General features: G+C 39.1%; 1 protein-coding gene and 1 non-coding gene across 2 annotated transcripts; one reads left to right on the top strand and one right to left on the bottom strand.

Moving 5' to 3' along the window:
- Nucleotides 1-840: 840 nt before the first annotated feature.
- Nucleotides 841-21565, bottom strand: LOC134656069 (ribosome-binding protein 1). Its single transcript, XM_063511587.1, has 21 exons — nucleotides 21385-21565; nucleotides 20253-20471; nucleotides 19444-19620; nucleotides 18951-19130; nucleotides 16826-16973; nucleotides 14820-15047; nucleotides 14053-14201; nucleotides 13403-13515; nucleotides 12141-12294; nucleotides 11043-11123; nucleotides 10309-10510; nucleotides 9799-9905; nucleotides 9041-9172; nucleotides 8115-8255; nucleotides 7438-7539; nucleotides 5759-5893; nucleotides 5018-5143; nucleotides 3426-3542; nucleotides 1490-1585; nucleotides 1258-1323; nucleotides 841-943 (listed from the first exon to the last, which is right to left on the bottom strand). The coding sequence occupies exons 2-21, from the start codon at nucleotides 20451-20453 to the stop codon at nucleotides 923-925; spliced, it is 2676 nt and encodes an 891-aa protein (XP_063367657.1). The 5' UTR covers nucleotides 20454-20471; nucleotides 21385-21565; the 3' UTR covers nucleotides 841-922.
- A 1104-nt stretch (nucleotides 21566-22669) lies between these two features.
- Nucleotides 22670-22773, top strand: LOC134656177 (U6 spliceosomal RNA). Its single transcript, XR_010097491.1, has one exon. It is a non-coding gene; the product is annotated as a U6 spliceosomal RNA (small nuclear RNA).
- Nucleotides 22774-27272: the final 4499 nt, after the last annotated feature.

The raw sequence follows: 27272 nt of genomic DNA, 5'->3' as shown, positions 1-27272 counted from the left end.
ATTCCTTAAAAATCATAAGAATACCACTCAAGTTAAATTCGGTAGCTGCAAATCATATCAAAAATGACAGAAATTAATTTGTTGATGTTCACTGGTCTATAATTAATTTTTCTTACACAATCATAAAAATACACGTATCATCTTTTGTATCAATTGATAATTGTCTCAAGAATTGATTAAAATAAAAAATAAAAATACGTATCTATCTAAATATATGTATTATACCTTGAATTTTAAATTGCAAGATCACGTTAACTAATTTTATCGATCGCATTACTAGATAAATAAGTATTTAAATTTAATAGAACAGCCGGGACAGCAGAGCGCATAGAATTACTAATAACAAACTCCTTGCAATAACTTTAATATTGATCTGTAAACCCGGACACGTGACCCACTAACAAAATGAGGACTCGAGTTTTCGCTATACAATTTCATGTTACACAATGGCCTAGGAGTACACAGATTCTCACCGCCGCTTCCCAACGCCAGTATTTCGTTTTACACTTCACCGACCATAGAGTTGTCTATAAATAAATTAAACCTAAGCAATTGTGCCGTTCAGGACGATTACGAATGATTAAACAAAAACAATCCTATGATCTAAATTGAGCATGTCTTGCGTTTACTGGGAAGTGTGTACACTCGGCAAGTCGGTCCCCCGCTCGAAAAGTACTAACGATTCGTAGTAACCAACAAACCGGAAGACAGATTCATTCATATAATAATTAGACATTGTTCGAAGTATGAATGAATGAGTCTCTGGGTGTGTACGTGTAGGTTGCCAGCAGACATGTACAAGTAGCATCGGCGGCGGCGGCGGCGCGCACGTCGTAGGGCGGGCCGCGCGCCGTTACCGCGCCAGGCGCCGCCCGGAATGATGCCGCAACACTTCTCCATATAAATATGTATTTTTTAAATGTTATTTTTCTTCTAACCCCACCTGTGGAATAAATGAATTTAATTTTTGAGAAATATCCTTTACATACTTCTCTCTGACATTAAACTATTATAGTGGACGGACAGATATAACGGACCTGTAATCGACATTAAGGTATGTAATCAAATTTCAACATACCCGAATACCGGGAAATCAGGAAAAAAATCTTTTAACCCCTCAACGGCCTTGTCCCGTATCCGTCCCAGACAATTTGGACTGTAATGAACAGTTGAAAGGTTATTAATTCAGTAGCACATTTTTGACACTGGCGTTCGAGGGGTTAAGTGACAAAGAGAGACAAGAGAATGGTCGTTCACCTGCAAGGGGCCATTGCACACGTCCGTTTTGTATTTTTCTGACAAACCAACAGTCAGTAATCTCTCCTGCAAAGAAAAAAGCAATCACAAACTGCTAGAAAACAATAGTGTAAATAAACTACGAATTGACACTACACAGGGCACTCTAATGTTCTTTGAAAATAATTACAGCGTATAGTTGGCAGTGGAGCGATAAAATATTATCAGATGTGAAACTGTAAAGGTTGCGTACCTCCGTGAGCCGCTCCGAGTCCGCGAAGCTGTGGTTGTGGTTGGCCGCTTGCTTCTGCTGCAGCTCGGCCTCTAGGCTGTCTATCTTCTTCTGCATCTGTTTACACAAACACCATTTACAATTACCAATCACCTTGCTTTGTGACCAAAAATATTATGAGCCTTATTTAAGGCACGTTCTGTTCTAGTTAAAAATACTTTTTGTCGCTAAAAGACCACCACCGACAAGAATAACATCGAATACCCGAATGGAAAGTATAAAAGTATATTTACATTTTATAAAACAACGATAACATTAATAGGAACACGATAGTAGTAGTAGGAAAAAAATAGACCAAAATGATTAATATCGTATTTATAGGTAAAGGCTGATTCGAATAAGCACGTATAAAACAAGTGCGAAATATTTCCGTATAGGTAGGCCAGTAAACAAACAATACGAATAACAATAATTGTGCGCGTGGCGGCACGGACGTTCACAGAGCGTACACCAAGGCTGGTACCTCCTCGATGATGCTTGGCAATGTTTTCTCAATGCAGGAATATGCGAACGCCAATGGTTCCTACATGGAAAAGCATAATAAGCTGATTTGTCTGAAGATTGTTTTGATTCTAAGATACAATTCAGTAGCGCGAACTCCTACAGGTATCTGTTTACGACAAAAATAAACTAGCGAGTTATAAGTGGCAAACACTGTCTTGAATTTAATTCTTCGTCCTATATACCGTGTCATAAGTCAAATAAGTAACGTGTTCCATGGCCAATAGCAATGGCACTTGCACACAGAGCACGTTGGTACACTAGCGCGTATATACCAGTATACTCCGAGTCGTAATTAGATTCCAAAAAAAGTAAGAGAATGTTGCCACTGCAATAATTTGATTGTAAAATAGTAAATTCTTTTTTTATAAATAAACACGCTAAGATATAGCTGGTCAACCAAATCTTGTCAGTAAATAGGAACCAAAGAAACTATACTCATCCTTTTCTTTTGGGTACTAGTACTAGTGTAAGACAAAGATAGTATGAATCTCTCTGTCTATGTTTGAAATGGAACAGTCCTTTGACACACTATAATTTATTTATTGGTAATTTTACTCCTACGATTTCAAAAAGTACTTTTATTTACTTATTTTTACATAAATACAAGACGCGCTAGTAAAAAGTGGCAACATTGTCTTACTTTTTTTGGAATCTAATTACGACTCGGAGTTTAGTTTGAGCGTGTGACGCGAGCATCCCGCGCTTGAGTTATAGTTCTAATAGAGCCCGAAGGCTAATCCTATTGTCTGTTGTTAAGTAAAACCGCTCGTGCCACGTGCCACAACCACCTGCATAAAAAATCGATACTTTGGTTACTGAGTGCCGGCGAGTCGAACGCTACAGAACCAGTCTAAAATGTGTCATCGAGATGCGTAACAAAGGCGCGTTATCGGAGAGCGCACCTACACTGGTTTTTTGAGCGTTGGACTAGCCCGCGCTCAGGTGCCAAATAGAATAATTAGGACCCTTTTTTGCAGGTAAGTAGCACGTGCGGTTTTACTGAACAATAGACAATAGGATAAGCGGGTTAAGGTTTTTAGTCGGTAAGAGTCCGACACTGTCTGGGCCTCCCTTACCAGTCGTCCATGATGGATTTTCCTTAAATCGCAGTCATTAAGCAAAAATTTTTTAAATTATAAACAAAAGCAAGGACTCTCGTCTTTGGCCCTTCAGGCGACTCCCCTTCCCCAAAAAAAAAATAAAAATAAAATAGGATAAGCCTTCGGGCTCTACTAGAAAGCTACAAACTATAACTCGTGGTTCTTAGCTTGAGCAGAAGAGTTATTGCTTGTAGTGTGTGTGTGTGTGTGCGCGCGAGTCCAGCTGGTGTTGGTTGTGGCGAGCTGCCTCCTCCAGCATCACGTTGGCCCGGATATGTTTCATGTGTGTGTACCTGCGTGAGCGTGTGCTGCCGCAGCGAGTCCAGCTCTTGCTGCTTGTCGGCGAGCTGCCGCGCCCAGCGCGCTTCCTCTCGCGTCACGTTCGCTTGCAGCTGGCTGAGCACACCCTCCTGCAGACAAATTAAGTTTTAATTAACTAGTAGTTCGCCCCGAACTGAGAACTCGCGGTTCGCCAAAATGTTAGATCATTATTTTAAAATTGTAAATTTAAAAACTATATTATAAATGTGTAAGCCGAGCAGTTTCATTTGATACCAAAGTCGACCATACTTTCTTGCAAAACACATGACCAGAATAGCAAGACCCCTCACAAATAGCTTTTTAGCCTTCTAAGCTCTTCTAGCTCAATAACCCCTTGATCGAGCCTGCTCATAATTTAATGACTAAAATATAATGCCCTCGACTACACGTTTACCAAATGTCATTTAAAATAGAACAAATTTACTTAAGTTATTGTGTATCAAACTATCCACTGATAGTTCAGCTTAAAAACATCGAAATGCCGGGACGTGCCCCTAGCCAGCCGTGTGTTCCAAGTTGAATGTAAGAACTTCACTTCGCTTCGCTCGCTCGTTCGATTAACTTCCTATTTTTTATTTATTGTAAAATTAGCTGTCGGAGCAGAATGATTCTGGAATGACGGTTGCAAATCTGCTGTTGACCCTTTGGATGAGGGTTGAGATGCTTGGGAATGGCCGATGACAGGGGGCGTCTTTCGGCTGATATGAAGATGACATGGCTAAGTTATGTGGCATCTTTCTCCTCGAACAAATACGCATATACTGCTAGTTTTGTTTAATGTTACTGATCTGAAGTGATGATGAGTGAGTGAAGTGAGCGAGTACGGTTAAAACTTAGAAGAGCATACACAGTAAAAAAAAGTATTTTTCTCAAAAATGGACGGCAAAGTCGACGTTGCCGATTAAAAAATAGGTCGCGAAGTGCGTAGTTTATGGTCATTCAAAAAATTAAAAAGTTAAAAACATTGCAGTCTCGATTTCGGGACTGCAATGTCGCATACAAATTCCATTATTTAACGAGTTCATAACTTTTTAAAACTTTAAATGGCCATATCAAATGAAGGCATAGGTCCCTTAAACAGCCAAACAGATGATCAGCACTTATTATTATAAAGCCTATAACAGACTATCGCACCACACCGCGACCTTGGAGCGTCGCACCCATAAGTGAGAGCGAGAAACAGATATCTCTTTCTCGCTCTCACTTATGGGTGCGACGCTCCAAGGTCGCGGTGCGGCGCGAGTCTGTTACAGGCTTAATGTTGGTTCCGCGACTATTTAGGTGTCTCAAATAGGTTGGCGTATTTTCAGCAGAAAAATACACTTCTTTTTTTTTTAAAGGCGGCAAGCAAATTTTTTTTAATGGTTGTATTTTTTTCTGTGAAAATTAGAACGTTGCTTCTGTAAGTTCTGTAAAATATTTCTATTTCTTGCACCATTTTTGAGAAAAGCACTATATATGACTCGGCTGGAAGGCTACTTGCTGGCTTCGGATTAAATTAAACGGACTCCCAAGCTACTTCCGAACCTCGACAATAATGTACTATACTTAGATAGATACTGACCGTGTCCTCAATGATCTTCTTGTATTTGTCGACGAGCCCTTGCAGCTGGTCGTTCTGCGCCCGCAGCTCGCCCGCGCGCGCGTCCGGCGCGGGGGCGGGGGCGGGGGCAGGGGCGGAAGCAGCCGCCTGACAACATTAATACAAATCGTCGCTATACTTACTCAACCTCATATCTGCAACAATCATTTGATGGAAATGTCGCTTTTCATTCGGAATACGGGTGTTTTTGTCATCAAATGAGTGTTGCAGATACGAGGTTGAGTAAGTATAGCGGCGATATGTTGCTATAATGGCGAAAAGTAGGAAATTCGCAACGAGTGGCGATAAATTAAAATACGACCGAAGGGAGGGAGCGAAAATCAGCTTTTATGAATTCAATTTATGGTTTATAAACACACATATTAACATTTTATATACAGCACATATAAATTATTGCATTAAGTGCAAGTGCACATGATACTAGGGTAAACGACCCACTGATTTACAGTGAAAACGTGCTATTTTTGCAGGAATGTATGGATCCTACCGCGTAAATCAGTGTAAAATATCTGTTATGACATCTCATTCATAAAATTTTCCTTATTGTTTTCGTCGCTACTGTGGTATTAGAATATTTAGGCCGCCACAGTCGGCCTTAACCGGCGAAGTGAACCTTAATACATTGTAATAAAGTTTACTATTGCGTGATATACAAAATGTGGCGGTGAAAAGGTTAAACAAATATGTGCACGATGAAATTACCTTCTGCAGCCCCTTGTTTAGGTTATCGGCGAACTGCAGCACCCAGGCCTTGTCCACGGGCCCCGGCGGCGCGGCGGCCGGCAGCGCGCCGCGCAGCACGCTCGCCGCCTCCGCGTAGGCCGCCGTCGCCGCCTCCTGCTGGGTCACAATAAGGATAATCTCAAAGAAACCCTATGATTATCCAGCTAAGTCATTATTTATAGAACACAAAATACGCTACCATGTGTTTACATACTAACGGCCTGCAAATATGTAAGGTCTAATCTGGGGCTATATACAACTCGTGGGCAGAACCACGGCCGCAACACGCGCGGCGAGCACCTTCTGCTAGTCCCGCGCTGCCGACTGGCCAAGGTGCGGAAATCACTCGGTGTCATGGGTGTAAAAATGTATAACACACTTCCGAAAGAGGTCATTAACTCAGCTAGTGAGGCAATATTTGTAAGTAGACTTAAGAAAATGTTAATTGGTTTGGCTTGTTACACTATAAGTGAAATTATGTTGAGAACTGCCGATGTCCAAAAATGATATTATTTAATCTAGTGATAAATTGATAATTATGTATATAGCTTTGTGACGTGTAAAATTATTTATGATTTTATAAATAAATATCTCAATCTCAATCTCACACCGCGTTCAGTGATGATACACACACAGACGACTGCCCTACACGTGAGCTATCCGTTCTTGTTTACTATTTAGCGTTGGAGGTTTTTCCGCCTTGTTGTATAAGTGTAAGGCCTGAGTGGACGCTCATGTTGGGCGTGCAGCGCGGCGGGGCGTGCGGCGTGCATGTTAAACAAATGCAAGCGTATAGGAGCGGCCTTAGTGCACGCTGCTCACATCACTTGTGAGCCCGACGCCACGCTGCACGCCCCGCCGAACGTTCCGCTTCGAGCGTCCACTCAGGCCTTACACTAAATCGAAAACTTTAACTTGACATTGACTAATGCTAATAAGCAGGTTCTGTCCCATACATTTCGCACCGCTCCCGGATTGGAGAGTGTGCCACCTTGTAGCCTAAATCAATATATTTTTTGTTAGATTTCCCCTCGAGCTAGCCATCGGTTAATTGCAAACGACATTGATTAATGAACACAACGCAGGCAGTAAAAGCGTTAGATAACGAGCGAAGCCGGCCAATAAGTGTAGTGCTTATTTACAGTATTCTTTACACCTTGGTTACCTGCAGTTTGTTATTGAATGGTTTATATGCAATTCATTTGCTACCTTATAATGATAACCATAAAGTCTATAATACAAAAATCCTAAATGATGATTTTTGTATTATAGACTTTATATCTTATATTTTATACATAAACTAAAATATATATAAATTAAAACATCCCCTCTGGCATGATACCGTTAATGTCGCCAGCAGTCTTCGCATGATTGGACGATTTCATATAAATATCCCGTTTATTCTGTTCGTGTTTAAGGTTGGTATTCCACATGTCCAACCAATGTCTTGATCCAATGTGCATTGCGTCTCACTCTCTCAATAAACAAAATGTGAGAAGCAAATACACATCAGACAAAAAAAATTGAACAGATGGAATACCAGCCTTAGTTAGAAAATGAAATGTATTTAAACCAGTTTTGGTTTCAATCAAGTGACAGGGCGTAGAAAAGCGGATGTTATTGATCAAGGAATAAGGCAGAAGAAGCGAGAAACTTACGCGGGGGTCTTGGGCCGGCACCGAGCTGGCCGACTTCGCCTGGAGAGCCTTTTCGGCAGTTTGTAAAGCCTCCATTACTTTCCAGTTTTTAGTTCGCAACTCCTACACGCCCGGTCAAAATAACAAAGCAAAATGTTAGCTTTGGTTAAAAGAAAAGTATTTACAGTACATAAGGTGCTACTTTCCCGCACAAGTGCAGGAATTGGTACTTTCCGTGACAATGGCGAAAGTTTATGTACTGTAAAACGTTGTACGATACACATGCGAATAGGTATGTAATTCACAACTAGTGTCGATATAAAAGTGGTAACACGTACACTATCGCACCGCACGTGCGATACTGTGTTACCACTTTAACACACTACCTTCGATAGTGTTTATCGCCACTCGTTACGAATTACCTACTTTCCGCACTTGTATCGTAAATAACTACTGAAGTATCCAAAAACTTGTCAAACGGCATGCATTGCATATTACATGTCATTGTTAATAGTAAGAAACTATAATGTAATAAATTAATACTGTTATAATAGTAGTTTGACTTATGTACGATTCACATCAAATGGTTCGGCTCAAGGCGCATACTAGTGTCAAAGGAATTTGAACTTTGTGCACATTAGTCAGCTACCATATTTGATGAGAGCCGTACATAACAGTGGGTGGTAGTTAGGGCTCACATTGTTTTTCTCCTGGTAGGTGCGCAGCTGTTCCTGCAGCTGCGTGAGCGCCTCCTTCTGCTCCTTGTTGGCGCGCTGCTCCGCGTTGAGTGAGCTGCGCAGCGCTTCGACTACGCTCTCCACCTTCGCCAGCTCCGCAGACTGCAGGAAAACACACAATTTAATATATCTTATTCATTAAGAAATAATTTTCGGGCCAAACCTCTCTATTTCACTAAAGGGACAGTTAGAACAAAAAGTTGACAGTTCCGAAGAACTCCGGCCGCAGTTCAGTCCGGCGTCCGGGTAATCAGTGGGCCCCTTAAGAGCCAGTTGCACTAACCACATTTGACAGATGGTCAAACCATCAAACTTTGCATAAGCATAGCAACTCTCTATTGGTCTATTGGTCGTGGTTGTGGAACGGCCCTCGGAGGCACCATGGCCACATTTATGCCGAGCAAAACACATCTCCTTAAGCTGAGTTCTAGCGCGACAATTTCTTCGCGAGGCGGCACTTCCTGTGTAGCGCGATGGTCGCATTCGCCATGTGAACATATCGTCAGCTTAATGTATGACGACGTAACATGTACACTGTATGTGAGGGTATGTCCTTAAGCTATGTCCAAGAGAGAGAAATGAACAGTGTGAATGTCATCTCGCTTTGTGTGGTAGGGCACAGCACAGCGAATGTCATTCCAGAATTATTCCAGATCTAGAGCAGAGCCCAACTGGGGAAGTACCTTCGCCTTACAGAAAACCGCAGCTAAATAACACTAGACCCTAATCATCGTGTTGTGTTCCTGCCGGTGCGTAAGGTTTCCCGAGCTGAACGAGGGTGAGGAATGTTAGGGTTGGTAACGCGCATGTAACACCTCTGGAATTGCAGGCGTCTGCTTACCATCAGGTGGGCCGTATGGCACCGACGTAATATAAAAAATACTTGCCTTGTGTTGGTCGTTGGGTAGTCCGTTCTGCGCAGGCGCGGGCGCGGGCGCGACCTTCATCTGCTTGGCCTCGGCCAGCTCGGCGTCGCGCGCCGCCAGCTGCTCTCTCAGCGACGCCAGTTCGCTTGAGAGCTAACAACAAATTAACATTACTTAAATATGATATATTTTTATAGCGCTGACCTTTCGTTTTGGCATTTGCCGCTATTTTAGATAACTTACAGTTAGGTTTTAAAGTTGATTAAAAACATAAGCAATACAGAATAGGAAAAAGTAAAGTTTTCCTAAAACGAAAACACATATAGATATTCTAAATCGAGAGATATTTGATTACTTCGCACATATCACTATCAGACTAGACATAAAAGAAACTAGTGTCATGTCTTCTCTTGTCACCGCTGGTTGTAATGTAGCTAGTTTAAATTTGGCGTTAAAACTTATTATACTTTGTAGATTCCCGAGGGGTGGTGGGATGTTGTTCCAGCACCTGGTCGTCATGTACCGGAAGTTCCCACGAAAAGCTTCCGAAGTATGTCGAGTTGTCACCAAGTGTGCAATTACGTGCCCCCAAGTGCCACACGGGTGGTCCTGGTCTATGACAACTTCTCGAAGAAATATGCTGGGGATTTGAGTTTCATCTTCAGTTTTTCTCTTTCCATCTTCGCCTACTGCGTTACGACTGTAATTACCCTACCTAGCACTAAATTAGGTATAGCCTGCAGAGTATGAGGAACAAAGCTTTATGATAGACTTGTAACCTGTTTGATTTGTGCGTCCGCCTCCTCCTTCTGCTTGTCCAGGTTGCCCTCGGCGAACTGTGCGCGACTCATGAGCCTTTGCACGTTGTTCTGGAGATCTACGATGGCTGTAACATACGTGATTGTGATCTATTTTATGTCTACACACAGTGGTGGCCCAGGTAGAAAAAGACACTAAATATAACAGTGGCATCCAGTTACCAGGGTTTTAGGCGACAAATGCAAAAATCATGACTGCTCGCAACTCACTTTTGACAAAACACCAGAAAGAAACACATCCCTCCAGAAATACTATACTAGGTATTTCTAAAGGGATGTATAAGGTGTTTTGTCAAAAGTGAGTTGCGTCCCAAAAAATAGTTTTATAACGACCACCAGTAAGTACAACTCACTCTATTCAGCTGAAAGAGCTCTAGGAGATGAAATGAATGAAACGAATGCTATTTGACATTGTTCGAGCGACATGACATATTTTGAAGTAAACATCTTGAGAGGTAAACCGGGCGTTACCGGCTTGCCGCTCCTGCATGGCGCGGGTGTGGTCCCGGGAGAGCTGCTCGAGCTGCTGCGCGAGCTCGGCGGCGTGCTGCTGCGCCATGATGGCGGCGTCCCGCGCGGCGCCCGCGTCGCACCGCGCGCCCGCCACCTCGAGCGCGCGCGCCGCCAGCTCCGACTGCAGCCCTTGCAGCTGCGCCACCAGCGCCGCCTCCGCCTGGCGACATAAACACATACAGTAACCCGGAACATTACAACATTGTTTCATTCGATCAACACTACGGCTACACACCTAAATGAATTGGCTACTTTCCTACTAGTCAAATCAGCTTCTTTTTCAGAACTGTCAAAACGATTTCCTAATATGGATTTTATATGAAAACGTGTGTAGTGACGTCACAGTCAACTCGCCTACTTTTTATACTTCCATCCGATATATTAAATAGAAACTGTGTTTAAAAATAACTGCTATCTATGTTTTTCTTATAATTATCTGGTGCTTTATTTCGTGCAAGATGTGAAATAATTTATTTTAAGTAGAGGAAAGTACCCAATTGTCGTTAATATTAGCAGCCTTTACGAGCCTCAAATAGCTATTGATCGTTTTGTCTTAATCCGTCACTTTGACTTAAGAAAGAGCTAAAACATAAACTAAGGCTTGTAAAATTTTATGAATAAGGCGGTTTAACAATGAAATTGGGATCGAAAGTGTGTGTGGTAAATCTTAATATTCCTACTTGATAACTCACCTCAGAGAGTTGCTGTATGTGCATCTCCATCTGTGCTCTCTGTTGTTGGTATTCACCCTCCGCGGCGAGTTTAGATTGAAGCTGCAAATATAACACTAATTTAAACTCTCCGGTAACACAACTTCAAATTTTATTTTTGTTACAAACGTTTATGATTGTCAGCGACAACACTAGTCTCACTCAACGCTAGTCACTATTAGTCTTAACGGAGCCTAACTCAATGAGGTTGCATTTGTGGTTGCAAAGTAGCTCGGCCTGCGAAATCCTGCCTCGCTCAAGGCAAACGCGTGTACATGTGAAAACGCGTCTACATCAAATTTACTAAATGAAGGTGTTACATTTCACATGCACTCGCGGCCGCAATGCCTCGGGCGGTGCATGCCAAAGACCAAAAATTAAAAGGTTTCGCGTGGGAATTGCCTCGCAAAGCGGCTCATACTGTTTAGACCTGCTTATTAAACCATCGCCCACACTCTTAATTGATAATTCATAAGAGTATTTTAAACAATTGTGATATAATAGAGAGCTTTTCAGTCGATCACCGTCGAGCTTGCTGAGTTGCCTAAGTAGGTACGAGATTGAAAAGCTTGATCACATAACTATTGTATACATGACTTTTTCTACTAGTCAACTAAATTAATACTTTTCGTATTATCAAACAAAAAGATAGTCCAAAAGACATCGACGCACTTCTTATTCATTAAATAGTAGCGCGTTGATATCTTTTCCTCTTGACCGCGGCGGCACCGACACGTATTGGTCGAACTCAATACAGCTGACTAAAGCATTACAAAGGAAGTCATTATAGTTGAGTTGGGACTGTCGGGAGCCCATAGTGAAAAGTATGCGATTACAGTTTGGTATACGAAGTCTTAATTCAACCATTAAAGTCGACGAGTAGAAAAACCTTATTGCAAATACATAATAAGACCGATGGTTATTTAACACATTGACTGCCAGGAACCCCCCCTGGTGCGCGCTCGTGAACTTTGCTCAGACGCTGGGCGCGTTGTTTTATACGCAGCTGTAGAAGACCGGCTTCTGTGGTAGTGCACCGTTTTTTGTCTGGCAGTGAATGTGTTAAGTGTCGTAACTCACGAGCCTGATCTCCTGCTGCAGCTGGTGGTTGTCCTCGGCGAGGCGCTTGACGCGCGTCTGGTGCGTGTGTATCTCGGCGCGCGCCGCCTCGGCCGCCAGCTCGTGCGCGCGCGTCGCGGCGGTGACGCGGCCGCGCTCCGCGTTCAGTGTGGCCCTGTACGAAATTGTAGATTGTACAAAGAGAGCACAAAACAAACTATTTTAACTGCGGTATTCTTTTAAAAAGTAGGTTAATAATGAGTTTTTAACTTATTATTATGCTCAAGTTATACACTTCGTTTTTCACTTCGACTGCGCAGATACAAATAAGAAAAAGAAGGTTTTTCCATAGTATTTTAATTCGACACTGATCCAGACTTCTGCCCAACGACAGTGCTGCGCAGCAGTCGAGGGTTATGACTGTGAAGTAGACTGTAAGGCCAGAGGACCCTAAAGAATACTTTTATTCACTAAAAGCATAAAAATCATTTTTACACAGCTTACTCTTATACGACGTTCCTTTAATTATTTATTTATTTAATCTTTATTACACAAATGAAAATACAAACGTAAAAAAGGCGGACTTAATCACGGTTCGACCGCACCCACATACCGAGCAATAGAATTACTCAATAACTTCTTAGCTACAGTCCAAAACGCAGACATATTCGCAGACAAGTGGCCGGCCTTACAACATAGTATCAGGATGTTTTTAAACTCAACCTATGTAAATTTGTACCTATAGTATCAGGATTTACAAAGTCGTTTTTTTTAACTCTACGAGTACCTATGTAAATTAGTATAATTTCATGCCTTTTTTTAATCTCTACATATGAGTATATCTACATATTGAGTTATAAATCATTGGGCTTAGTCTGATCTAACGGACGCTAGCTTGGGGTCACATTCGAACTGTATAAATCTTGATTTGATTTTATATTGATTTGACCTACCTACGACCAATATTACCTATTAGATTGATAACCAAGGGATAAGCTATTTAAACACTTTAGCTTTCATTTTGAATACAAGGAAAGTAAAATGTACCTATGTGTATTTTATAAATTATAAAACACAACTAAGAATATGTTATGTTAAGATAGTTATGACTATGTATTAACAGTATAAGTGTTTTGGCATATCTAGAGCTGTAAACTTATACCTGTATTTATTTAAAGAATAAAGAATATTTAATGCTACAATGCACCTTTGTATATTTTTGAGATTTAAATATCCATACTACTTATGTAGATCAAGTTTAATATAACGTTTTCCTCGCTCACCTCAATTCCTTCAGTTTAGCGTGCAGTGCTTGCGAAGCCTCCACTTCGTCGGCCAGAGCCTTCTCCTTGTCGGCGAGTTGCTTCTTCAGCTTCTGCATTGGGTCGTTAGGTCCCTAAAATATATAATGTAATGATCAACAGTCCCACGACATTGCGACCAATGAGATGTCAGGAAGTATTCTTGGTTTAGTCACGAGAACCTGCCGCCAAATAGACGCCCACAGTCACGCTCACATTTTAAAACGACTTCTACTCGCATTATTGTCTACGGTATTACAACTTTTAGCAACGAAAATGAATACTAGACATAGACGTGAACTTGAATGTTAATGCCAAGTTTGATGTTATTTCAGTATTTTGTTTTAAATAAATGAGAGTGTAACTTCGATTATATGTACTTGAAACTCTCATGGTATTAACTACGAGAATGCAGTTAATGAATGAAAAGATGAAAACAAGTTAATGAAAAGAATGTTAAACAAATGCAAGCGTATAGCAGCGGCCTTAGTGCACGCTGCTCAAATCACTTGTGAGCCCGACGCCACGCTGCACGCCCCGCCGAACGCTCCGCTCCGAGCGTCCACTCAGGCCTTACACTTAATGTGCCATGTACGCTTGTCAGCCACCATCCTGTTAAGGGTAAGACCCACCTCGGTCCACTCGGAGTGCTGCGGCAGCGGGTCGTGGTGCTTGTTGAGCAGCGCGTCGGTGAGGATCTGTATCTCGGTGCGGGAGAGCGCCGCGTCGCGCACCACGCGGACCAGCTCGCCAACGTTCACGCCGCCGCCGTCACCGGCTGCTGTCACATATCACATTTATTTATACAATAGTGTTTTCATAAGATTCCCTTAACAAAACTGAACAATCAATGCCTGTGCACACCGGCTTGCGTGTGCGTGACGTGCACGTGCGCGTGCGCTAAAATGTTGGAGCCGCACACGCACACATCACGCAAGCGGTGTGCCGTCTCTCAGAAGGATCTGTATACTACAACGCTGCACGCGCACGTGCACGTCACGCACACGCAGCCGGTGTGCACAGGCCTTAAAAGTAATCAAGTCCCAATTTAATATAAGACTACCCGCCGAACACGTCATATTTCGCCGAGTCGATCGCGCGTAATTATATCACGTGCCAAGATCGCGGCCGCGACCGTATTAACGAGTATCTAAGCGCCCCTTGCACCGTCCCACTAACCCGGGGTTAAGCGGTTAAACCGTTAACCCAGTGTCAAATTGTACTGGTAACCATGGTAACTCCAGGTTTAACCGGTTAACCCCGGGTTAATGAATGGTGCAAGTGGCCCTAAGTCGTTTTTTTTGCGAATAATAACCTGCATCACAATGCAACTTAGTACATATTTGTGACATTAAAAAAACATTTGAATATACGATAAGTCCATGTTAATGTAAATTACCCATAAGCGAAAGCACGTTAGGCTCGGGCTTCTTCTTCTTGTTCTTGCCGGTCGGAGCGGGCGCGGGGGCGGGGGCGGGGGCGGGGGCGGGGGCGGGCGGTGGCGCGGCGGCCAGCGCCTGCTTGAGCAGCTTGTCGGTGGTGAGCTCGCTGGGCTGCGGCACGTTCAGCGGGGGGATCACCTCTGCCCGAGCCTCGTCGTCCGCTTGCTTTTTGTCCGCCTTTTTACCTACGAATTTGAAAGATTTTTTAGATGGACAAAATTTAAGCTTCAAATATTTTTATATACAAGTTTTTGTTTTTAATGTACCTATGAATGCAGTTTTTCTTGTCATTAAAATCGATGACATGGTTCCTAAGAACAGATCTTCGTATGTCTTATACTTATAGTTTCCGACTTTCCCATACTGACCGATCTAAATGGGCCAGCCTGTATAGTTATATTAGTAACTAGCCTGGTTCATGACGTTGGGTATTTTGCTATTTTTGAATTATATTGTAGGATGTTTTGAATCCTGTTACTTAGTAAAAATATTGAGCAATGTTATTAGCAGTTGATGGACTTGAAAAAACTATCATAAGTATTTAAAACTAATTCTAGCGAAAGTCTAAGTTCCTGCGAATGACTGTTTATCTGATAAGAAATTAAGATTATTTATGAATTATTTGCAAGTGTACGTAATATTACGTGTGTGCATGTGCAATTCAATGTTTGTTCAACATTCTGTGATAAAAATGTAATATTCGTTGATTCATATATCATTTGCTTACTAGATTAGAGCCGTTTAATGTTTACACCATTATACCGATACGAACATTATACCTACTACTAAAACGTAGTGACTTAATTCTCTTTGCCTACTACTACAAAGTATGGAATCATGTGTTACATGTGTGGTAGTAATTATTGACGTATGTTGTTACTTTAGATCATAATTGAAACAAAAGATAGCTTGCACTTGTGTCAATACGTTACCCGTGTTTCTCTCAGGCAAATGCGCCACTTCGTCGGTCACCTATAAAGGTCTAGTCACTAGTGCTTAAAGATGCAAATGAAATTCGTCCTAATTGACTTCAACAAGGTGACACCTTTTGCTGAGAATGTCACATATTCAAGCGTAGGTCATATCATTCGAAATTTTCGAAACTGTACATGTGTACCTCTTTTTACACATGATGTAACTTAATTATAATATAATATATTATAACTAAATTGTAATTTTACTATAGTTTCCGCTTTACCACATAGCAGATAAGTAGGTATTGTTTTTTAATATACAAATACAATTAAAAGATTTTGTTGAATTATGTAAAAAAAGTATGATGAGTCCGTGGCCAATTTTAAGGCTCATTTACAATTGAGACCTCACTAGAAAAAAAAAACAAAGAGTAAGGCGCAGAATATCCATAAAATTGCGCTCACGTATTTCTAAAATAACTAATTAATTACCTAACGATTCGGACGATGGCTGCTTGCCTTAGCAAACTTCACTGCCTTGGCAAACTTTTCCTAGACCACATCTTTCTAGAGAATTCATTAAACAAGCATACCCTATAGTTCGTTTTTTTTAGCATTAAAAATAAGGTAAACAATCTTGATGTGTCTTAATTGAAAAACACATTTTATAAATAAGTTACGGTAAATATGTAACAATTATGAATCTAATACGATCTTTTATAGTCTTCTGCTTTCATAAGTAATAGATTTTGATTTTTAAAAAGTGTTTTTCAATTAAAAGTCATGTCTCAATTGCTTGCCTTCTTTCAAGTTCTTTCTAATGCTAAAAAAAACGAACTATATGGTTGCGTAGTTTCTTAGCAGACTTACCTGTCTCAAATAATACAGGCTTCGGAGTTTCTGTACCACATCACATGTAGCACATCTTCCTACAGAGACTAGACTAGAATAGACAGACAAACCCCTGCGTTGCTCCTTGAACGTGTCGCTGCTATTGTTTGCAGAGTTCGCAACCGTTTGCGGACCAGACTAGGACTAGACAGACATACCCTTGCGTTGTTCCTTGGGCGCCTCGCCGCTGTTGTGGCGCTCGCGCTCCTCCCGGGGCTCGGGCGCCGGCTGCTTGCCTTTACCGGCCTTCGCTGCCTTGCCGGGCTTCTCCTTCTTCTCAACCACTTCTTCTTTCTTCTCGGGAATCTACAAGTTTATTTTATGGTTACTGTCAACATTTTGGTAAACGATACCATAGAAACGGGCTCAAAAGCTCACTATTTATTATGTCAGAGTGCAACTTTTTTATGCATTAGGGCTCATTTAGTTAGACGATGCGAAAACTCGCATGCGAGTTTCATTACATTGCGGGTTTTGATCGGTCAGTTGCATTGGACGTAATCAACAGTCCGCAATGTAACTAAAATCGCATGCGAGTTCGCGCGGCGTCTAAATCAGCCCTTATTATGATGGGTCATTTGATATATCCATGATGTTGCATGTGTGTTGTGTGTGAGTGGTAATTATTGTTGCTGATTTAATATTAATATGCATTGATTGGAGGACAAATAGTTTATTTTCTAAGCAACACTTTGAGTAACTGGTTATATTATAATAGACCATTGTTATATAAATAATGGCAGCCTGAAGGGAATAAATACTTACATAATCATCCAGAATTTGTTAAACATAAAACATACAAGAACAAGAAGGACAAGCAGGAAAGGAAACATTTAAATTAAATTTAAACGTAAGGACTCTATTTTTGAAATAGGGCAGTTCTGTCAAAAGTAGGTAAATGTTAACTAGACAAGATGATTGATGATTTTAAAATTACTAGTCTTAGTACCCCATTTCTAAACAAGATATATCAATCTTTACCACAGTATGTGAAAACTGTTATTGGCTATAAAATGTCAACTGGGTATTTAACTACAATAGTTATTTAATTGTGTTATGCACAATTGTGTTGTATAATTATACTATATGCTAATTGTACCTAACTACAGTGTAACAATACCTCTACTCACAATAAAGTAAGATGCAACTAAAAACAATATGAAATTTATTTAATGTATGACATTTATATGTTATCTAAAGGTCAAACATATCTATTGTTTTATCAATTCATGTATGCATGTTCTGAAATGCACAGTAAATTTGACAAATAACCACCAAATGTTGGTGCTTACTGCACATATAGTTTGATTTGATGTACATATTTAAAAAATATATAAAACTCTCTTATACCCCAATATTGGCCATGGATACTTCAATTGTAAAGGTTACCATGACGGACGATACGAAATTTACATTAATTAAGTTATATGAAATGGTGTAGGTACATCATACCTAAATATAAAATTCTAATCTCGGGCTTTATCAGTTATTTCAAATGCCTGCCTGCTTTACAAATAAAATAATATAAATAAATAAATCTCGTGTCAGGTGACATATCTTTAGCAATAGTAGAAATCCTTATTTTTTTTTACAATTGCATATTTCAAGACATGAGAATTTAATTGTCATGACAACTTGAACGAATAGGTATTTAATTTGCTACTTTCAATAGAACCTGTATAAATAATGAATACAAAACACCTGCAGTGACATCACGCCATTGCTTAAAATGTAATTTAGCCACCCATGAACATACATATAGTTGTGTCTTTGTAGCTAAATCATGCTCATATTAGTACAATGGCCACAAGCTCGCACAAAGGCGACAGTAAATTGAGTGCAACGCGACCACTCTATTCAAGTGGAGAATAAATAAATCCTAACCAAAGATGCTGCAACTTCTCATTTATTAACAAACAGGAGATTAAGATACAAGAATGAAAAATAAGCCACCTTTTTACCAAACATTAGCCAGTATAAAAGCATAAAATTAATAATGATAACAAAATTATAACATCCGACTTTAATCACTTAGAAGTTAAAAACAACATATAACATTTTTTAAATTTAATTATGCTCGTGTTAAAGTCGGCTTGTAGTCTGGCTAACGAAAATTAATAGCATAGTTTTATATTAATAGTTTCAACTTTCATTTGCCAGACTCTAAACAAAAAAGTTAATTATCTACGGCAATAATTAAAACCATCACCAAAAAGCTAATAAAATATGCTATGTTATATAGGACACACACGGGAGTAGGGCGGACTGAGATCGCGCACTCACTTTTTCGGCGGCGAGAGAGGATTGCAATAGTTCAAACTCATCCTTGGGATGGATCTCCTCAAAGTGGTTGGAGACGGAGCCGGTAGGGGAGGGCGGCGTACTCGGATCACTAATGCAGCTCGGATCCTCTTTGTTTATCAGTATCGGCTTTACTTTAGGATCCTTGCCGCGTTTGCGAATCTGCATAAAGGTAGCGCTGATTGTATAATACCATTGTGCTCAAAACTGGAAGTCTTACTAATTTTCTGTAATTCCCACTTAATAGAATAGTCAATAGTTCGACTCATATTGTATAGAATAGTCAAGTCGAAATATGTAGCATCGTTTTTTTTCCAGAACGCAAAAGTGAAACTAGAGATAGCTAAAATATTTGAAGTGTCAAAAAATTGTGGATATTAATAAAATACTTTTATAAACCCTCTATAAAGCACCCAGCCCCATAATACTAAGGTGATACCCAAATTTGATTGATAGTACTTAGAGTGAAACATACCTTCACATTGGGTGGAGTATCCCTAGGAACATCTACAACAACAGGGGGACAGAACTCAACATGAGGCTTAGCCGGAGGCACAGTGTCTTCATCCACACCACTCTCAGCCGGAGCCTCACTCTCCACCTCACTGCCAGTAGTCACAGCATTTTCCTTATTCTTCTCCTTCCGTGCTAGCTGCAGGGAAGTTTACATTTAAAATAAGACAGATAATTTAAATACCATGTCTAATAAGATCCTATTTCAGAGTTAGAATGGTTAATTGAAATGCTGATATTGTGATATATTTATTGTCATACATTGCTGCTTTCTTAGTCTGAACTGAACAGATTTCCATGTACTTTTTCATTAATTTGGTAGTATTATTTACATTTTCTCTCCACCAAATAATATTATTATTTTATTTCCATACTTATTTGTTCACCTAAGTTAAATTATCCTGCTATTAGCAGTGGGAAAATAACTAAATCAAATAAAAAAAAATAACTATATCATTCAAGCAATACAAGAATGTGATTATTATTATATTGTTTAATACACTAGCAGCTGAAAGCTGATGCGTGTTTATCACTGCACATGTTTTTGGCACTGCATGCAGTTTGATATAAAGTGCTTCCTAGGATTACATGTGCTCAGAACTCGAATAATCTTTAAGATGTGGCCTCTTAGACGATGATCCTTTAGATTCATAATAATAATAAGGTACTAAGGCCCAATCATATATCCATGCAATGGAATGTATCTAGGACATCTAGGTGTAACATTAAAATAACTTCAATATGAAAAGTTAACATAATAAAAGATTTTACCTTTTTAATGGCTTTCTTGTTGCTTTTCTTGGGTTTGTTCTTGTTCTCAGCTAGAGCCAGGAGCTCAGTGGTGGCCCGGCGCTGCTGAGCAATGGCCTCCTCGTAGCTGGTGCCCGAGGCTGAGAACAGCCCCATCAGCAGCAACACGGCCACTACCACCACCCCCACACCACATAGCACTAGCAATGCCTGCAGCTCCATGGGATCTGCCGCATGCACCTATAACAAAACAACATTTTATCTGAGACATTGTGCCGCTAGGCCACTACCCTTAAATTGAAATAAACAATTTATTTATTTTTCGGTAATTGTCTAACAAAGTGCAACAAAAAAAAAAGAGTTAAAAAGAGTTATTCTAAACAAGTTTTGTAAATAGATTCTGATGATTTAAGAGTCTATGTACAATATTAAAAAGAATAGATGAATGCATTGAAAGTAAAAAAAATTGAATGTATTTCTTATTAATACAATATGTTATCTTGTTTTACAATTTTTACAGAGGTATTTGCTAATAACCGGCATGCGACGAATCGGCACTTGTAAAACTGATGACGAGGACATTATTGTAAAGATATTTCACACTTATCATAAGTGACATGTTGTAACAACTGAACTAGGTTGTTAATTTGTTACATCTAAAGAGAGTTACTCAATGCTAGGCAAAAGGACTGAGTATTCTTGATATAATATGCAAAATATACGGCCTAGTTAATATCGCAATTACTGCACAATTCAATGATTCGACTTACGATAACTAAAACATTATGCACGGACCTATTCAATCCTATTTTAGATGCAATAGGTTTCTTATAAGATGAGCTCCAATACGAACAAGACGAACAAGAAACTGTGTAATTTAAAAAATCACGAACACAACTCCACAAAATGAAGGTATAAGCTGACACGTAAGCAAATGGAATGACACATGTCAAAGGTTATTGACAGTACTTTCGCCCAGCACAATTATTTCCAAGAACAGTATTTGCTGCTATTTACTCCAAAAGCATTGCACTGTCTTGATTGTCTACTCTACTTCTGAAGTTCAAGCACTACATAAATTTCCATAAATATCTCATGACAATCAATCTTTCATCCAACAAAAAAACCTTCGGAAAAACTGTTAAATGCGTACCTAAAAATCGAAGTCTTGACTGAACGATGATTATCTCCTCCGAATTACTGATATTTTAAGTGTCAAATAGAAATAGTCATTTATGATAATAATTATAAAGCCGAGATAAAACGAAAATAGGCAGCCCAAGCAATCCGTCCGGACCGGGCCAACAGCAAACAGCAAGATACTCGTTCAGAAATTGTGACTATGTGCTTATTTTTTCAAATCTTGTATTTCGTTCGGAAAATTTTGTGATACGGACTGGGATAATAACATTTTATTATCAAAATCAGTAAAAATAATTCATTGATTAATGTAGTTCTCACTTCAAATTGTTTCTTTCCTGTGCAAAGTCAGCAAAGTTAATCATAATATTTTTTTTTATATAATTCAGTTTTGAAAATCTAAATTAAACAACTGTACCGATATTCGGAACCTAAAGTAATATATTGAGAGTGGCAACACTGTAGTTAGTCGTATTGTCCTTTTCTAGCATATACGTCCATCTCTCTCTCCCACACCCCCACCACTTCAGGCAGTTGCGTTTGACAATTTTGACAGTTAGAAACAAACGCAAATTACCTCATTGGCTTGCTGTTTTTCCATCTGGAAGGTCGTGAAGCTAAACTGCTGGTGAGTTTTTGAATTTGTACCCCAGTTTAGCTGACTATATTGAAAAACAGTTTCTAACGGCTTTTGCCGTTCGAAATAAATATTTAAATTTAGTTGTCCGTTAAACTATCTAGCAAATAAAAATGATCCGGAATAGTGATGTGCAAGTGTTTTCAAAGGCTGCCTGCGCGCACCGTGGCTATGCCAATGAAAATACTAAAACACATGGTAGAAAACACATCGAGCTGGTAAAGCGTGCACGTGTCACCATTATAATTTAATTTTATTAAGTCTCTTCCGAGTCTTGTTAGTTTAAATCTTTGTGTGTGTATAATAACGGTTGAAATTATATAATACTTAAATGGTGATGTGTGGAGGTATACCCTTTCAAGTGATTTGTGTTTTCGAATACGAATGGATCGGATAGTTAATACGTGTTACGTAGAACCTACGTATTAAGGTAGAAGCTTATAGACGTGTAGGTTTTTTATCTGTCCAAGTATCTATCAGCAATTTATCTTTTTATCCCGTTCCGGGTTAATATAATATTGCAAAATTAATTTTTTGGTAATAAACTTGCTGATAAATAACGTGTACCCGAATAGGAGTCGACGATATTTCCGCTCTAAGGGACACAAGGTAACGAACAAACCTACATCGCAAACATTGCATTTATTTTTGTGGAAAGTGAGCACTTCGGCAGTACATAAACTTAAATCTGACTAGACATAGAGAGAGATTAGCATGACTCTGCGCAAGAATGACACGCGAATTCGTGAAGTATTTCACCCTGTATCTATCAACTTATATCTCTCCAACTAGATCTTTGATTTATGTAGGTAGGTACCTACTTAAATATATAACTTAGCAGGTACTTACAGCTTTAAAGGTTAAGGAAAAGAACTCTTGCATGTAGGTGCTATATGTGCTTGTGTTATTTTGAATTTGAATAACTTGACTATTAATTCTATACGTAACTACATACAAGAGGGTCAATTCTTAAGCCTACTTACCTACCTACATAAATAGTACACTTAAATTAAACGTTTCAAATAAAATCGGAACCCTGTGACATAAAAGGGGATTAACGATACGGGAATCTTTAGATTGATTCATTGACGAAGATGCATGGTTTGGTTCATATTGTCAAATTATATTAGTTAACTGTAGAGTTAAAGTTTAGTTTTGGCAAATCTGCACGTCACCGTGAATGACACTTTCTAAAAGTGCCTGTTAAAGCCTGCGTAAAGCCTTTCACCTTGTCGAGCAAGGAACCCGCAACTTAGGGAATATTACCCATACACTCAGGGTATTTGATTTGAATGATACTTATTCTTAAACTTAGGGTGTGCCAAAAGAATCTTTGATTCGTTCACAAACTAACGTCAAGTTATTTGTGATGAAACCAATATATTATGTACCTATCTAAACCTGCGCAAGGCTGCCATGTTTACACCTGCGTAAGGTGTGCCAAAAGAATCTTTGATTCGTTCACAAACTGACGTCAAGTTATTGATGATGATATTATAACCTATGTAAGCCTGCGCAAGGCACGTCAGACATATTAACAGAAATATAAATGATATGGTCATAACACAGGCGTGCGAGTAGACCACAATCACAAAAATATTACAAAGATTAAGTTGTAAATATCTCTTTTTAGAGAAAGTAAAAATGGTTTAAAATAATGTTTTGGGTAAAAATCAGTCGAAATAGGCAAGGCTTCGTTATTAGAGTTTTCATTTTTGTTTACCAATCTATTTCAAGGGTCCCGAACACCCTATTGGCTAAACCCGAAATTGGGCTAATTAACTGTGGTAAAAGTGAAAACTGCTTTCCATTTACATAACATTTCTAAAATTATAATAGGTAAAATAAAAACCTAAGATTCCAGGCCTATCTCGACTCATTTTTATTTTAAAGATGAAAAAATCTTTGCACCCTAATATAAAATTGTGGTCTGGAGACGCTAAGCCTCATAACTTGGGTGGCATAGATAATACTAAGAGATTTAGTCACCTAATTTCGACTATAAGCCCAGGCAGAATATTGATAATTAGAATAAGGAGTGGTCAATCCTCCAAGGTCCATACAATCTGTGGACTCTAATTAAATCAGGCTCGGTAAGCTCACGACACGACAGAGCTTACGATTCCATTCTGAAATAAGCTATGTTTACAATATATATTACCCATGGTGTGAAACAAACAGCCTGCTCAAGGTGTACAAAGGGTCCGTTTAACGGCCCTATAAACATCTACAAACCTTTGAAGTCTAGGCCTGCTACAATATGACAGACTAGAAATAAATACATATGATCCCAATGTAAGAGCAGCTCACAGTTGCATAAATTATATTTGGCTGGAGAGCACTTGTCTTTCAGTTAACATGTTTACGAGTACCTACCTATGTACACGACATGACCAAGGTTACCTACCTTTTTACATAATTATTATATCCCTGACTGCCATGGTATATTAGGAAAATTATCATGTGCTGGCGGTGCTGCACAAGCATGTTTGAAATAAAATATACAAAACTGGCCTAACGGGCGTTTATGAATTATGTATTTTACACCCTTGTGTCTGTATTGTGACCCTGGAAGTTTTAAACCACCTGTATCGTAAGTGCTCCTATGCACGGATTAAGTTTATAATAAACTACCCATGCCCTAACCTCAAGGGCAAGTGCTTCTATGCACGGACCAGATACTGTTATCACTTATTTCACTTATCATGACTTGTCATAGTTTGATACTACACGTTTAATAAATTTAAGACCGTGGAATGTACCCACTACAAAAGGTTTTTAAAAATAGTGACTGAATGGTTTGCACGAACGGTTCTAGCACAGTTTCTGGGCGGTCACGTCTAGGGCATGACCCTCTAGTTCTCAATTTATACAAAATTATAGCATTGTGATACTGTTCGCTTTGCACAATAAAATAGGGGAACAGGAGCACGCCTTGCGAAAAGGCGAAGCTATTTTGAAACGCAAACCTTTCAAAAATAGATGGAAATATATAAATAATTATGTTTTTGGTGTGGAACATGTAATTGTACACCCAAACAAATGCAATCATTTATTATATGTTAGCAAAACTCTGCCAAAGTGTTAGTCTGTCTCTACAGTGTAACCTGAAGGCATGAATGCACATGAATCTCTTGAAACATGGTGGATTAACTAATTTACACCCCGTCTGTGTCTTGCTCCTACCAAATCCACAAGTTGAGGACCTCAACCTATCTAGGCACCCTTCTTGCTCGAGACCTGAAAAAATAATCTCATGCAGTCAAGTGTCGGAAAACCAGGTCCACACTCTTAGCACTACCGTGAATATATCTAAGAAGTCCGTATACTGCCTTCCAGGAGGCGGGATGTTAATAGACTAGCCTATATAGTAGGCCAGAGATATAGTATACAAAAGCACACTGGCCCAAATCCAGTAATATTATATGCACTTCAGAATACAAAATAATTGACTATTCTGCGTATATTTGATATCAAAAAGTTACAATTACCTACCCTTAGGTCATAAGGAGGATAAATATACATAAATATCAAATATATTCGACAAAGTGTTGACCCTAGCATTGGATAAAATAGGTTCCTCTTAAACGGCATCTGCGCTGTTGGCTTTGGGCCCACGGGTGCCCGGCAAAAGGTCGGGGACCCCATGGTTCCGCACAGTTATTGCAAATAATGTAAAATCACAAAATAAACACAAATTTTCATTTTGGTTAAAAACACATATGCGATGAGCTAAGGTTTCGAATTAAGTACCTTATTCTTAATCTGGAAAGAGAAGACTGAATATTCAGAATTAAGCTATGTCTATGAATGATTTACATAAATTAAGCCACTTTAGCGTTCAGAAACAATCAAGTTTATGTCTACTAGTAGGCACCAGATAAGGTAAACTACTCATACTGCATATATAGACAATAATGAGTACAATTAAGGTCACTTGATGATAGCTAAACATGAATATAAGCAGAATGAGCTGCACCTATACAAATATCATTGATAAAGCTCTGTGGCAATTCTACATTTACCATTTGAACGCCAAGAGCACCAAAAAGCGTCGTGCACACATGAGTATTATGATATGGCTTAAGCTCTCAAAGTAACCTTCACAATTTTAAGTAAGGTTTGTTTAGGTCCATTAGCTCGCGTTCGCGTTAGTAAAGCGTACAAACGATTAAATGCATTTTATAGCTATAACCAAATAAATAGCTCACACTGGCTCACAGTCATTAAAAGAATTCAGTAAAATCATTAAAAGTATTCCCTATGACATTTTATTAAGTACCTACCCAATATTAACTTTGTGGGTAGTGATAGTGATATAACGAATATTTAAAATATTCGTCTACTTAATCCTGAGGGATTCTGGAAATAAGAAAGGTCTTGTCCTTGTTATATCCTGCAACTGCTTACCTTACTAGATAATTATTATCAAATTTGTCAATAATTGGGAGTTATAAATAAAAACTACTCGAGTACTTTATGATTTTTATCTTTTCATATTTTAATTACATCACTCCATATCACAGATGTTGTATGCTCCCTGAAGAGTAGACTGACTTATCTTCTTTTACATAGTCTCACATACATATAATTAAGTACTATAGCACCCTTGTGGTGACTCACTTATTTTCGTTGAAAATTTATAAGTACCTACATTAAATACGTATATAAAATGGAAAGTTAGTATCATAATATAATGGTATATAAAATTGTATGCTTTACTAAATACCTCTCTCCTCACATGTATTAAAATAAAGGGTGTACTACATAATTAATTAATTAATTAAACACTCCTAATATAATAATATTACATATACATAATATGTAAGTACATGTATAATCACATTGGCTTGGCGTCTTCCCACCACCAGGCGATAACAAACACGTCTCAATATATTACTTTAGGTTCCGAATATCGGTACAGTTGTTTAATGACAGCGTTTTACACAAAAATAAAACGCTAATTAAATAAAGTCCGTCAACCAAATCTTGTCAGTAGTAAAAGGCGGCAAATTTGAAAAATCGCGGGTTAGCAACACTGTGTTCGAATAATTCCAAAATGCGTGTCATCTGTGTTTTATCTGTGGAATGTGGATCGTGAACGACAGCCGTCACCTTATTTGTTTTCATTTGGTTTTCATTCTGAATCGTTTCTGTTTCAAGAGATATTTCTGCTGTCACCATTAAATACCAATACATTAAATAAGAATAAGCAAAGCTAAGGGGCCTACAATGTACAATCATGCTCGTTGATGGTAAACATT

The sequence above is a fragment of the Cydia amplana genome, chromosome 17 (genome assembly GCF_948474715.1).
Source record: "Cydia amplana chromosome 17, ilCydAmpl1.1, whole genome shotgun sequence".
NCBI lineage: Eukaryota > Metazoa > Arthropoda > Insecta > Lepidoptera > Tortricidae > Cydia > Cydia amplana.
The sequence above is the reverse complement of the archived record's forward strand: the minus strand, read 5'-3'. Positions and strand labels throughout refer to the sequence as shown.

What these genes read in the sequence shown, in the direction of transcription:
- LOC134656069 (XM_063511587.1), bottom strand. Translation starts at nt 20,453, where the DNA reads ATGGAGCTGCAGGCATTGCTAGTGCTATGTGGTGTGGGGGTGGTGGTA. An exon ending in GCCCAAGGAACAACGCAAGG is followed by an intron (nt 15,048 to 16,825) that starts GTATGTCTGTCT and finishes TCAAATTCGTAG; the next exon opens with GTAAAAAGGCGGACAAAAAG. An exon ending in TAAACAAGGGGCTGCAGAAG is followed by an intron (nt 5,144 to 5,758) that starts GTAATTTCATCG and finishes TAATGTTGTCAG; the next exon opens with GCGGCTGCTTCCGCCCCTGC.